The following is a 14060-nucleotide window of genomic DNA, read 5'->3' as shown; positions in this document are numbered from 1 at the left end:
AAGAAATTGATAAAAACTGGCTCTAGGGCCTATATAACAGTATGACTTATAACCTGGAAAATAGGCTTCAATGTTTGTCAACAACACTTGTAACACTAGTTTTGGAAAATTGATGTCACATATCAAGATAAAAAGTTTACAAAACTTATCTGATCAATAACATATTCTTTGTTCATTATTTTTAACCATATGAAAGACAAAAATTGGAATACATTTAAAACATTTTATCAACAGAAAGCACCACTACTGTTGATGGTTAAAACAATATCAAATGCATTTGTATCTTTTATAGTACACCATCTCATACATTAACACACAATTTTGTGTCTGTACTTGTTCAAAACTTATGGTCAAGTAACATATTTCTACCAACAATTTAAATATTTATTACAGCTTAATTTAACAGTCATGGGTTAAGTAGTGGGCAATAATGAAAACCCAAAGTAAACATATATATCCCATCCATCAGCCCCTGAAGGTCATCCAGGATAAATATTGGCATACCATCAAGCCGTCATCCCTTGATCATAATTCTATCCAAGTTTGAAATGTTTCCAATGGAAATTAAACAAATTATGCTCAAAAATATCTTTTTCCCATATAAACTATAATAAACTTTACCCCCTCCCCACAGGGAAATGAGACACCCTGTGGGCCATTAAATTCACCATTTTGTTAAAGCACCTTAAGATGCTTCTATCTACAGAAAGTATTTGATTCTGCTTTATTTGGGTATTGAGAAAAAATATTTTGGGGGGGTCAATATATGCCTCTCATTAAACTGTCATCTTAAACTGATAATTCTAACCAAGCTTGAACTATTTCTGTAAGAAAACAAACCAATTATCCTAAAAAATGTAATTTTCCGATATAAACTCCAGTAAATTTTACCCCCTCCCCGAGAGGAAATTGTAAGACCCATAGGGTCATGAAACTCACAAATTTTGGTAAAGCACTGCGAGACACTTTCATCCATGGAAAGTATTTGGTTCTTCTTTATCTATATATTGAGAAAAAGATTTCAGAAATATCAGTCAATTTGACCCATTTTTGATCCCGCACAGCAGCCCTCTAGCTTTTAAATTTACCCCCTCCCCAGAGGGAAATATGAGACTTTGCAGTTATGAAATGTACAGTTTTGGTAAAGCAACTGAAGGCCTTTCCACCCATGAAGAGTATTTGATTCTACTATACATGGGATTTGAAAGAAGATTATTGAAGTTTCAACCAATATGACTCTTTGTGGCTGGCCCCACCCAACAGACCTGTGGGGGTTGAGGACCATATAATCTACATTTTTAGTATGTCCTTAGCCATGAAAGGTTTTTGTAAAATTGAAATCGGTTCAGGAGTTTTCCACTATAAGTCGAAAATGACAATGCCAGACAAAAGGGGATTGCGATAGATCATCCTGAGACTTTGTTCCAGGTGACCTAAAAAGTTGTACAAAATTTAATCCTCATGACCAAACAATGTTTACATTATATCAAATTTTACTAGTTGTTTTCAAAATATTTACCCCATATGTTATGATGATAAGCCTTGGTATGAGCTCATCAGGACAGTTTTTGAACGGTTTTTATGGGGTTATAAACTTCCACACAACAGCCAGGATCATATGAGAAAGGTATAAAAAAAGAGATCAACTGTGGAAAACTTATTTAAATATGGGTTAAGTATATGGATGAACTAAATGTACGAAGGTCATGTACACTGTTATCATATATAAGATAGGTACAGTGGGAATGTAAGTGACTAAGGGCAGTGTCTTTTACCCACTTAAAATATCAATATCTATTAAATTCATATTTTCATGATAGATACCATGCATTCCAGTAAACTAGAAAGACAACAAATCTGAATGACTAATCTAACAGAAAGGCAAAAAATACTAAATAATAAATGTTGATTTCTCCAGTTTACCAGTGGTATATAAGGTCAACTTTATCTTACACAAGTATATCACTATCAAACAATGTAATACAAAATAGCAATTAAACAACAAAAGATATTAAACTTTAATAGTGCTCAGTAAAAAGTTTAAACAGTAAAAATACAGGTAAAAATAAAAATACGATATACATGTATATGGCACTAGTAAATCACAAACTATCGTTATGTCTCAAAGTCAAGAACATGTACTCCTACAAAGCCATTTAAAATGCTGTCCTCCACTGGTTGCAAAACATTACTTTATTAAAAATATGTCAATTGATTGTTTTAGAAATAGTATTAATACTTTGAAGTGGTTCTTTCTCTAAAATTACGGAATTTTAGTGACATCCCACTTTTTCTTCCACAGAAAATAATTATAAAGCTATAAAATGTTCACACCAATGGAAATTATAGGTTCAAAAAAAAAAAAAAAAAATAATACACAGATTTGCCAATCCTCTAAAAAATTCTAAAAATCAGATTTAAGATATTCATGTAAAGTAAGAAAAATAAAAAAGGTACGTGGATTAATATATTTTAGGGAAAAAATACCAGTTTTCACATGTACCAAACAGAAAATGAAAAGTGACTACAACCATAAAATCTTTAGTAAAAAGCTGATAAATTTTTGACACATAAACTGAAATGTCGAAACTACCGAGGTAGTCATTTGGTAGTTTTTGTTAGATGTACATGTACCTGTATATTCTTAATCATTGTCAATTTAAATTTCTCTGGGATATGAATTTTTCATGTATAACATCAGCATTCTTAAAATCAAAAGTGAATGATAAAAAAACTGAAAATTTCATAGGAACATTTATTGTACATTTACTGTATGTACAAATGAAGTTATTTCATCATATATATAACGAAGATCTCTGATTATGTTTTTTTATATATTAACTAAGCAGCTGAACCTCATACAGAAGCAACATTTCATTATATCTAATACGTGTACATTTATCTCTCTTTGATTTTATTGAAAAATATGTCAGCACACTTGTTGGCAGGGTTTATAACCTGATTAACAGTCAACATCATTTAATAATGGGTCTCCCGATCATATTTGCTTGCTTCTTCAATGGACATAATGCAGGAGACCTTTACAGTGGTAAAAGCAGTCATATACAGTAAACAAACAAGTAAAATAGTCAACAAAACCTTTCAACATCAGCGACCAATCATATTATCCTTTACACATAATGGGGGAAAAATCAAACTGTATCACTACTGAAAAAGTTAACAAAAAAAAAAAATAATAATACAAAACAATTCGTTCGCTAGTAACAGTGACATCCATTCATTCTACGGGGTACACTTGCACTAATACAATTCACACCATTTATATTAAAATCACTCATTCACTATAATCCTAGTTTTGTATCATTCCCAATATATGCAAATTTCACTACATCTGAGAAATGCTCAAAACAATATTGTGCATTGCTATTGATGAAAAAGGTTAAAATTCAATCATTATCAAATGTGCCTCTGTATACAATTGCTGATTGGAAGTTAGAGAAATCCTATAGATGTTTCCTTGACAGCTCACGATCAAGGATTACACGACTACATCCTATTCAGACAGCACAGTGAGCCATAGATATTCACAACAAGTTTTTCTTATACTTACAGCTAAGCTTAATGCTAAATACCTATGAAATAATACTCTCTAAGCCGACCATGGTTTTTAATAATGTAAACTTTCCAAATGATCCATATAATGGGGATTTCATCCAAGGGACATTGATAAATTTTTAACTAGAACTGTCTGCAGAATGGCCAACTAATACACCCCCACCCCTCCTTCCAGGCTCCCAAATAGTTTTGGAGGGTTGTCCCAACAAGATTCCTCCAAGAGGTCACCATGGCAACCAAATGGAACATTTTTTTTCTAAATGGTAGCAATGCATTTGTCATCCCCCTAAACCTTTTTATATCAATCAGAAGCCTCCACAGTGTTTCTATGGTAATGGTTTTGGAATACATATGTCAAATTATAGACCATAATTAGCTGTAGCACTTTTAAATAAAATCAATTAAAGGGTAAAAAATTATAGCACTTTATACGAAAACTTGTGTATAGTGACCTGGTTACCATGGCAACCCAAATATATGCTTTAAAAAAAGCCTGCATGCACATTTACTCATGGTGGTCAACATTCCTTTGAAGTTTCATTGAAATTGCTCCAAAAGTTTAGGGGGAGTTGTCCGAACAGTTTTTTCGTAAAAATCTGATTATAGTGACCTGGTTACCATGGGAACCCAGAGTGTTATAATGAATTCAAAAACCATTCATCCACAATAAGACTAGGAAACTTGCAGTTATCTTTACATGGTAATCACGGACATTAGAATCATTTGATGGAAGTGTATCAATGATATGGTGGAATAACACCGCAGGTTCAAAATCACAGACTTGCTATGTCCCACATGAGGGACGCCTTGCAGAATTGGCAATTATTTTTCATGTACCTTCTGCTTGCAGACAAAGTAGAATACAAGAATCATGTTAAACGATAGATAAAAATAGAAGTAAGAGGTGACTTAGTGCTTTCTCTCAACAACCAGGAGGGTTTTTTTACCAGGAAAAACAGCTGATATGCTGACCCAACACTTGAGATCCTTCTTACCTTTTAATCTATTCAGTTGATTACACTTGTGTTGTTGTTGTTGTTTACCAATGATATACATAACAAACAACTGTAATCAACAAAGCCATACAATGAGGTCATGTAAACATTGCATAGATATGACAAAGTGATTGGTCTTCATAAGAAGAGATGAATTATCTTTCAATACCTTAGGGCTAAAAAAGAAAATGTCAAACTTGAAGTAAGATTCATGTGGTGCCATATATTTGAGAAGCTTTGTTGTGGTCAACTGGCCATTTAATGAAAATCTTAACCCTCAAACTGTGATCCCCTCCCCAAAAAAAAAAAAAAAACTACTAAACTTCAACCTTAAAGGTTGCTTAAATTAGTTCAAAATCACACTTATATCTAAATAAAAGGCTATGACAATTTTTTCAATTAAATAGGTAAATGATATCAAATGCAACAGCAATTACAATGTAACACATCAATACATCAATAAATATTAAATCATAAACATACAGTTTTCAACTGCATATATATCCTATTTATAACAAAAAATATATATATTTTGCTCCATAGCTTTTTCACTCCAATTGAACAGAACAACGAAACCCAATAAAAAAAATCAGTGTCATTTAGATGACCGAAAGATGAAACTATCAGAGTTCCTTATTCTGTCTGCATGTGTCAAGCTCTTAACAATGGGCAAAGATAGCATCTAGCATCATTGCATATCACAAATGAATTAATACAAGTTGTTTCCCCTAGCAATATAAGCATCTGTAACACTAGAATTCCCGCTGACAAAAGTGTTTTGTACATCCAGATTTCCACGAACAATGTAATTATCTGATCTTGATGAACTAAGATTTCTGAGGCCACTGTAAGCACCTATATCACTCTGATGTCCCCTTGCTATGTAAGAGTTGGTATCAACTGCAGCACCGCTGCTGATGTAATTGTTGGAGTCAACAGGATTTTTTTTCACCACAAAAGAATCAGCAACTGAGGTATTAGCATGTTCTTTAGATATGTGCATGTTGAGTCCACGTCTATCCTTGAACATGATGTTACAGGCATCACAGTTGACCCGATCGTCACTGTAATGTGCTTTCTTGTGGTCCTTTAGCTGGACATTCCATGCAGATGCATAATTACACTGGTCACACTTGTAGGGTTTGTCTCCTGTGTGTGTCCTCATGTGTGAAGTCAGTTGGTAACTACGGATACAGGAGAAGTCACACAGGGAGCACTTCACGGGATGTTCTCCTAAACAAAAACATACATGTATCATTTAGATTAAAAACTGTTTACAGAATCTGTCCTTTTATTTAGATATCTATCATTATCATATTTACATCAAACCAGCAGTGTTACTGTGTATGTGATAAAAGGTTGATCAACTAATCAATCAAAAATTAAAACAAGTCTATTCAGAGATCAGTCTTAAACTACGTGATTTTTTTTAATGACTTTACATTGCTCCGACATTTTGAAATAAATCTTACTAGTATGTATATTTCTAGAGGATACTAGCCACTTCTGTTTTTTATCATTATCTGAGCATAACTTCCTTTACTGAATGCAAGTAATTCTACCATGGCATTAATGACTTTGGTTAACATTTGCCCATTAGTTCAGGAAGAGGTGACTTTAAAGCAAATAAACCACTTCAAAGATGTCCTTCCACTTCCAATATAGAAGATACTTAGCACCTGAAAGGTTTTTCTACAACCCAGTTAAAAATCTGCCAAGTGGGAGATCTTTTTTTTTTACCCCATTTGACCTTCAGGTAAGTCTCCTCGTTTAGAATGACCCCCAGCCGAAGGGGATGTGATTAGCATGCTATTAATTCAACGAAAAATACCATGCCCTGCAGTAATGTGAGTATAACTATTGCTCCACTTAATCAGATTCATAAATCCATCACTAAATCCAACCACATTACATTATGGATATAAGGATACACATTAGCAGCCCACCTTACCCCCTCAACCCTATCCTCTCTACTTCCCAAAATTAGTCCTTTTATCTCTCTTCATAAAGGTTTATCCTGAAATGCTTTTGTAATTTGGCTTTAGTTGTAAGCGTGTAGTAATTTGAAAGGAGATGCTATTTGGAAGCAAATTATTCGATCAATTCCAATCTGACCCCATCCTAACCAGTCCTGGGACAGCTGACATACCTGGCCTTTTATTGTATTTATCTTTGTTTATATTCTGAGTAACAGATTTATGAATGGAACTTATAAACCTCTTTAAATTTTACAGCTACAAACGGAGTAGGAGTTTTACCTGTGTGTGTCATCATGTGGAGTTTGTATGTGGAACCAAGATGAGTGGAAAAGTCACAGATATCACAGCGAAGTGTTTTGGTCTTGTGATGAACACGACGGATGTGTGTCTTGATGGACAGTCTTTGAACTTCCTTTCCACAGATTTCACAGATGGAACTGGCAGTGCGCTGACACCAGTATGAGCGCATGTGACGCTCCATGGCATTTTTACACAATGTCATGTTGACAGTTTCCCCACAAACTTTACATTTCTCAAAACACTCTGGATGCATCTCAAGACTGTGTGCCTTTCGATCAGCATTAGATTGGAAGTTCATCTGGCACTTTTTACACTGGTACACATTTTTGTTATGTACTTTGGAAAGGTGTGTGTGAAGGACTTTGATGTAATGGAACTGCTGACCACACTCTTCACATGTGTATTTGGCCTCCACATGTAACTTGAGACGATGCTTTCTCAGCTGTGTGTAGTAACTGAACACCTGCCCACACTCGCCACATGTCAACTTGCCCTGCATGTGCTCCTTCAGGTGCACTTCCATCACCGACCTGTCTGTTGTTTTAAACACACCACCACACATTTTACAGCCATACCCATGGAACGATTTCTGTTCAACATCAACCCCACGATCTTTCTTGCAGTGGCTTGTCCAGGTTATCACTTCATACTTATCTGCATGGTCCTCCAACTGTACATTAATATCTGGGAAGTATTTATCTGAACGCCTGCTACCTGGTAAACAGTTAAGTTTTTCACCCTTATCGTGTGTTTTTCTCTTGGCTCTTGTTTTCTTTAAAGTTTTCTGTGATGCCTTCTTGTCACTCTCTCCATCATTACTCACTTTTACCACACTTTCACTTCCATCTTCAGTCTCATCCTTTTTCCCATTTTTACGTTTTGTATACTTTCGTTTTTTCCTTGAAGGTGGTTCCTCTTCATCTAATGCTGGATCATAATCAGAATCATCTAGATCCGGTTCTTCCAAATAATCTGAGTTAACATTGTCTTTATCTGAAAATGTCTCAATTCCTTGCTGTTCATACCCTACATCAGATCGGTGGCTTTTTACCTCAGTGTCACCTGTCTTCTTTTTAACCTTTGACTTCTCACCATGTTTATTGTTTGTCAGAGTCTCTGAGGAGATGTGCTGTGTCTGCAGATGGACAACTGGTACACAATCATTCATTTCTGCTTCAGAGTACCTGGCAGTGTGACGTTTCTTAGGATGCATGCTGCTGAAATCTCCCTTGGAGATGTTTCCATGGCTTTCTGTAACCTGGTCACTCTGAAGGTTCTCATGATCACTAACAGATTGTCTCTACAACATTTATATCAACACATATCCTTAAAATCATTCTAACCTTTAAAGATAAACAACCCTAATTAAAGTCTCTAGACAAATCCTTGCTTAAGTTTATCTAAAAAAACTTCCAAAAATTAATTGGTTCAAAATTGCTCACAGAAATTTCCTTTGGAAAATTATGTCATAGAACTCTATTAAACATGTATGTACATATATATATAAATCACTGAACGATTAAGTCAACAAACCAATGTGTTTTACTAACATTTCAGGCCTTACAGCCATCTTCCAGTAATTACATTATCCTTTAAGTTAACGTCTTGGTTTTTGAGGTAACACATTAAATAACAAAGCGAGAATCAACAAGGTTATCATCATTTAAGATGTAATGACACTTATTTTGTAGACATTCATCTACAGTTTTGAAAGTTAACATTCAAACTAATATGAATTGCTAATTAGCAACATTAAACAAGATGGCTTTATCATTCAGTTATTTAACTGATTCAGAGTATTTACAAGTACATGTATTCATACAAATACAGTCAAAATCATATATCTTTGTGGATTTTCAAAGCATTACCATCTTTTGGTTAAAAATAGCTTTACAAATTTTGACTTCTTATTTCAACATTAAATATATGAATTTAGGATTTAGAGTACCCACAAAATCAATCAAAATTAAACCCTCATGGAAGTTACAGACTTTACAGTACATGAATTGAAATGGTACCAGTTATTCTGATGTTCTTTCGACCGTCGTATAAGGGTTCATGGACGTTACACCCATATAAGCCTTCATAGACCATCAGAATAATACAGACAAGCATTACAAATTGAAATAAACTGATTTTAAAAAAGGATAACTAGAAAAACAAACCTCTTTGTCCTCATCAGCCTCAACTTCAAATGCCTCTTGCAGATCATCTACATAGGATCGGCGCCCTTTCTTTTGCAACCTCTTACTCTGACGATATCCTCCTCCAGGACAAGGGGCATTCTTTTTCCTTGTAGCTATAGTAGTTTTTACTTTGGCTCTTGAGTTTGAATTTTTTTTTAATTTTCTTCGCTTTAAGGGAGTAGATTGCTTTTGTTGGACAGAGCTTTGATGGATATCACCTTGCTGACCTGGATGAGATGATAAATTACCATGCTCTACATCTTCCTCGCTACAACTCAGATCCAGTTCCACATCATTATCAACTTCCTGTGGAATATCAAGCTTGACTTGTTTACTATCCGATGCTATACTCACAGCCCACACATCATTGTCTACATCAGAGTCATTGGTGTCCTCTTCACTACTTGTCAAGTAATTATCTGTACTAGGAGATGTAACACCATCAGTCATTCTCTTCCTCTCTGTTTCTATATATAGCTCAGGTTCACACTTTATATCCTTTACTTCAGAAGTCAAACTAATATTTGGGGTCACTTCATCAACGTCTACACTTTGTAGCATCTCATTGGACTCGCTGATGCAGACTTCTCCTAGCTGGTTTGTGTCTCTATGCTGGATTATATCTACAGGTCTTAGATTAGAGGCTTTCCCATTCTCTGTAGTTAGACAGTTATCAGCAAAGTTTTGTGATGTCTCCTTCAACAATGGTGGCATCGTCCTAGTGCTAAAAAACAAGATATTTATTTGTCTTTAAATATGTAAATTCAGCAATCACTACACTGTCAACGTTGTCACTTTCCAGTGTTTCCATTTTTTAATATATCCAGGATGGAATTAAATTTTGAAAAAAAATAAAACAAAGAAAATAAAGTCTGTTTCATAACTTACACCCATGATTAAATCTGCAGATGTGACATGATAAATCCACAGGGAAGAAAAATTACCCTTCGATAATGTAATCTACTGACAGTCCCCTTTAAATAATCAGCTTCAAATAGACTTGAAAAATCCCAGTACTTACAACATTAAAAGCACTAACAAATCTTTATGAACAATATCATACAAGAGATCTCAGAGGGATTGTGGTTCAAACGATTGTTTGGACTTTATTTGTTCTTTAAAAGTTGAAACTTTTCCATTCTTTTCTATTATTTCCTTCTTTTTTTCTTGCTTTAAGTTATATCAAATTTTTATCAAAAATAAGCGATAAAAATATTTAATTTTCAAATCTTCCAAGTTGATTGCCTCTAACTTGCATTGCATGTTGGCCTATTTGTTTTTCTGATGAGTCCTAAAATTCAACAGACAAGAGGAATCAATAGGAACCTACATACCAAATCTGAGACAGATCCATCCAATACTTTTCAAGAAACAGAAAAACAAACTTTCATTGTCAAAATTCCAGCTTTCCAGCTACCAGCCATTTTGTTTATCTAATCAGTCCTAAAATCAAAAAGGTGCCACTAGGGTTTAAGGGAAATCTACATATAAAATCTGAGCAAGATCCATCCATTACTTCCCAAGAAATATCAATAACAATCTGTCAATGTCAAAATCTAAGATGGCCATCTGTCAGCCATTTTGTTTTTCTGTTCATCCCAATATCAAAAAAGGCACAACTATGAATGTAAGGGAACCAGTATATGAAATTTTAGAAAAATCCATCATGTTCTTCTTGAGAAATAGTGATAACAACTTTTATTGTCAAAATCGAAGATGATCACCTGTCAGCATTTTGTTTTTTCCCAACAGGTTAAAAAAATTAAAATGGCACATTTAGAGACCAAGCGTATCCTATCCATCTAGTCCTTGTCAAACAAGTGACTCCAGACAGATCTTGGCATCCACCATTGTTTGATTTTTATAAGTTCTTTAAAAATTGGATATTTTTCCTTCCTTTCTGGTCTTTCCTCTGTTTTTTGGTCATTAATATTTCAAATTTGTATCTGCCGTCCTTAAAATCCATATACTCGCCTAACCAGTGCTCAAATACAAAACATATTTTCTGGCTGTCTGAATACTTGTCAATGACTGAAGTTATTGTTGTATTAAGAGATGTGTCATGAACATTTTCAGCTATATGAAAATCACACACATGGCACAAGTGTAATGGCAGATATCAGTGGAAGTTAGAACCTAGTTTGCTCAAATACCTCATTAAAATATCAAATATTTACAATGTTTTTCAATATGATAATATTCAAACCTTTTCTCCACAAAAACCAAACAAGCTATTTTCTACATGAATACTGTTGTAAGAAATACACAAATTGGTAGTTTTGTTGAGTGAGAACCAAAATCAAAAGTATTTAAGCAATGGTCTGGTTTCTACATTGTGTTGCCATGGTAACGGTTTTGGAAACACTTATGCTAATATGTCAAATTATAGGTGTTGTTCACTAAAAAGTTATGTTTGACTATTTGATTTTGCTAAGGTTGAATGAAATTAAACAAAGAGTTGAGGAATTACAGGTATGGGTCTTTATCAACTTCCTTACATATATACTAATCCAGCATCTGAGTGACAAGTATGTTTATATTACTTTGAGTAATAAATTTGCTACTTATAAAAGAGATTATTTTAAAGAGATACACAAAAATTTTCTATTCTGTAAGTAACATTTTGCAACAAATGATGTTTTGTCTGCATCATGTTTGAAAAGGTAAAAAAAAAATCGTTTATCCAGTTTTGAACTAAAAAAATTGTGATATTATCATGGATTTCAAAAAAAAAAAAAACAGAACATAATGAATTGCTCTCCCCTGACGAACATCCAAAGTTATGTCAAATGTTAGAAACATCTGAATTTAGAAATTCCATATAGGATTCTCTGCTTCATGGTGCCTTCCATTTTGGGGTTTAGTAACAGAGTTATGTGGCACCTACCAATCGTCTTTTTGGTGTTGTAGGTGATGAGGAGATACTGTTTTCTTAGTTTGTATTTCCGGAGAACTGTCCTTCGCTGGAAAGTTGCCATGGTCATCCACGAAAAAACTATTTATCAAACACCAACTGAAAAGACAATGTAATTAAAAACAACTGCACTTTAGTACTGAATTTCTGTGTTTATCCTCCTTATGAAATTTATGGAGGAATAACACATACATTTAATTAATTAATAGTCCTTTTTTCTAGACAATTATGACAAAAGATAAAGAAAGCAGTCAATCAACATTTTCAAGTGGGAAAAAAGTGGTAAGGCTTTGGCTGGAAATTTTACTAGACAGCCAAACTTTTCCTACAAAATTCAGTTACCAGACTTCCATCCATCAAAATGAAACATTTGCAGGAGACAAATAAAATTTCGACACCTGACATCCATCCGTTATTACGATAAAAAATGATTGTTGGAATTTCCACTGCATCTTTGCAGATCCCAAGGATTTTACTTTGCTTAAACTAAGAGCTTACCTGTCCAATAACATTTTTGCAACATCTTCATTTTTTGACAGTCCGATGCTGACTTTAACAGCCATCCATCTTCCTATCTGCTGACCGACACATATACGAGATTTGTGTCGTAGCATGTCCTTACTTCGCTTGCGCACCCGTTTGTCTTCCTGCGATACAAGTGTACCTCTTCTGAGACGTGTGGGCCGATTACTTGCGATTATGTTTGTGTCCGCCATTTTTGTGTTGTTGCCGGAAGTGGACTACTAATAGTGAAAACCAAAGTACCGGTTGAATACGGAGTTGCGTCATTAAAGGCATATGAGCAAATTTACAATTGTTCTGATATATTTGTGGTTATTGGTATTCTAGAAATCAGATTATATAAGCACATGTGACAAAACAAAATTATATGCAGATTTTTTTTTCAACTCAATTGCGATTCCCTGTAATGTAACTTAAACTTTCTAAGATATTCCCCTCCCCCTACGTAACACTACGATATTATTAGTATTCACTTTTTTAAACAAGGAATTTATGCCATGGTTACAAGTGGTAAAAGTTAATAAGAAATGTCCGTAAATTAAACTGTATTTGCATAATTCGACAACACTTTGATCTACGGGAAATGACAAAACGTTTACGGACTTGTGAAAATTACGGGACTTCAGCATGAACCACTTGCAGGAATAAATACACAGACATTGCCAATGTTCAGTGGTGTAAATGTTTGGTTCTATTAAAAGGCAAACACAACAAAAAGATCGAAATGTAACAACACACTCTGCACCCTTCCCTGGAAAGAGATCAGCATCCCTACCCTTCCCCCAAAACGGACTCGCGATTCCCCTGCGGTACCGCCTACACCATTAATTTGCTAACCGTGAAGGTTTGTTTCTACATGGAAAACCGAGAAACGGACTGGTCTATGGTGACAGCTGTGTTTATGTGTCTTCGGGCGAGACACTTTAACCTAATTGCGCTTGATGGCGTGCGACCAACCTCTCGTATGATGTACAGTGTGTTATTAACCATCAACCAGCTACTACAAGGATACACTGGACGATCAACGCAGAAATCTTACAAATCTCGAGACGATATATTTTGCTGTGATTTATCGACAATTTTTACGGATATCGAGATAACGGGAATAATAACTAGAATGAACTAATAGCGACATAACAAGCACCATGAAGGGCGTTGGACCAGATAGGTCCCTATCTAAAATTGAAACTTCCCATTTTAGAGATAGAATAATCAAATTTATCATACAGCTCAGTGGTGTATCCTTTCTGGTTACATTTTGAGAGTTTGAAGTGTTCACAATGCGGAGTACAGGGATAACTCTAATTGACACTATTTAAACCAATTAAATATTGCTCACGCTGATGATTTTACCCATGTCTCTATTTCATCTGTTCTGATGATTTTACCCATGTCTCTATTTCATCTGTTCTGATGGTTTTATCTGTTCTGGTGGTTTTATCCATTTATTATTTCACCTGTTCACCCGCCCTGGTGGTTTTACTCATGTCTTTATTTCATCTGTTCTGATGGTTTTACCCATGTCTCTATTTCATATGTTCTGATGGTTTTACTCATGTCTCTATTTCATCTGTTCTGATGGTTTTAT

General features: G+C 34.6%; 1 protein-coding gene across 1 annotated transcript; it reads right to left on the bottom strand.

Annotated features, from left to right (window-relative positions):
* Positions 1-5026: 5026 nt before the first annotated feature.
* On the bottom strand, positions 5027-12666 carry LOC132548256 (zinc finger protein 354B-like). The gene is made up of 5 exons (XM_060212103.1): positions 12449-12666; positions 11924-12049; positions 9016-9760; positions 6830-8150; positions 5027-5804 (listed from the first exon to the last, which is right to left on the bottom strand). Exons 1-5 carry the CDS (start codon positions 12664-12666, stop codon positions 5281-5283), a joined length of 2934 nt encoding a protein of 977 aa, XP_060068086.1. The 3' UTR covers positions 5027-5280.
* Positions 12667-14060: the final 1394 nt, after the last annotated feature.

The sequence above is a fragment of the Ylistrum balloti genome, unplaced genomic scaffold, assembly GCF_031769215.1.
Source record: "Ylistrum balloti isolate Yb309-2 unplaced genomic scaffold, AGI_CSIRO_Ybal_v1 Utg370006, whole genome shotgun sequence".
Lineage (NCBI taxonomy): Eukaryota > Metazoa > Mollusca > Bivalvia > Pectinida > Pectinidae > Ylistrum > Ylistrum balloti.
This window is presented reverse-complemented; position numbering and strand designations above follow the sequence as displayed.

What these genes read in the sequence shown, in the direction of transcription:
- LOC132548256 (XM_060212103.1), bottom strand. Translation starts at nt 12,666, where the DNA reads ATGGCGGACACAAACATAATCGCAAGTAATCGGCCCACACGTCTCAGA. An exon ending in GCAAAAATGTTATTGGACAG is followed by an intron (nt 12,050 to 12,448) that starts GTAAGCTCTTAG and finishes TTGTCTTTTCAG; the next exon opens with TTGGTGTTTGATAAATAGTT. An exon ending in AGGCTGATGAGGACAAAGAG is followed by an intron (nt 8,151 to 9,015) that starts GTTTGTTTTTCT and finishes TAAATGTTGTAG; the next exon opens with AGACAATCTGTTAGTGATCA.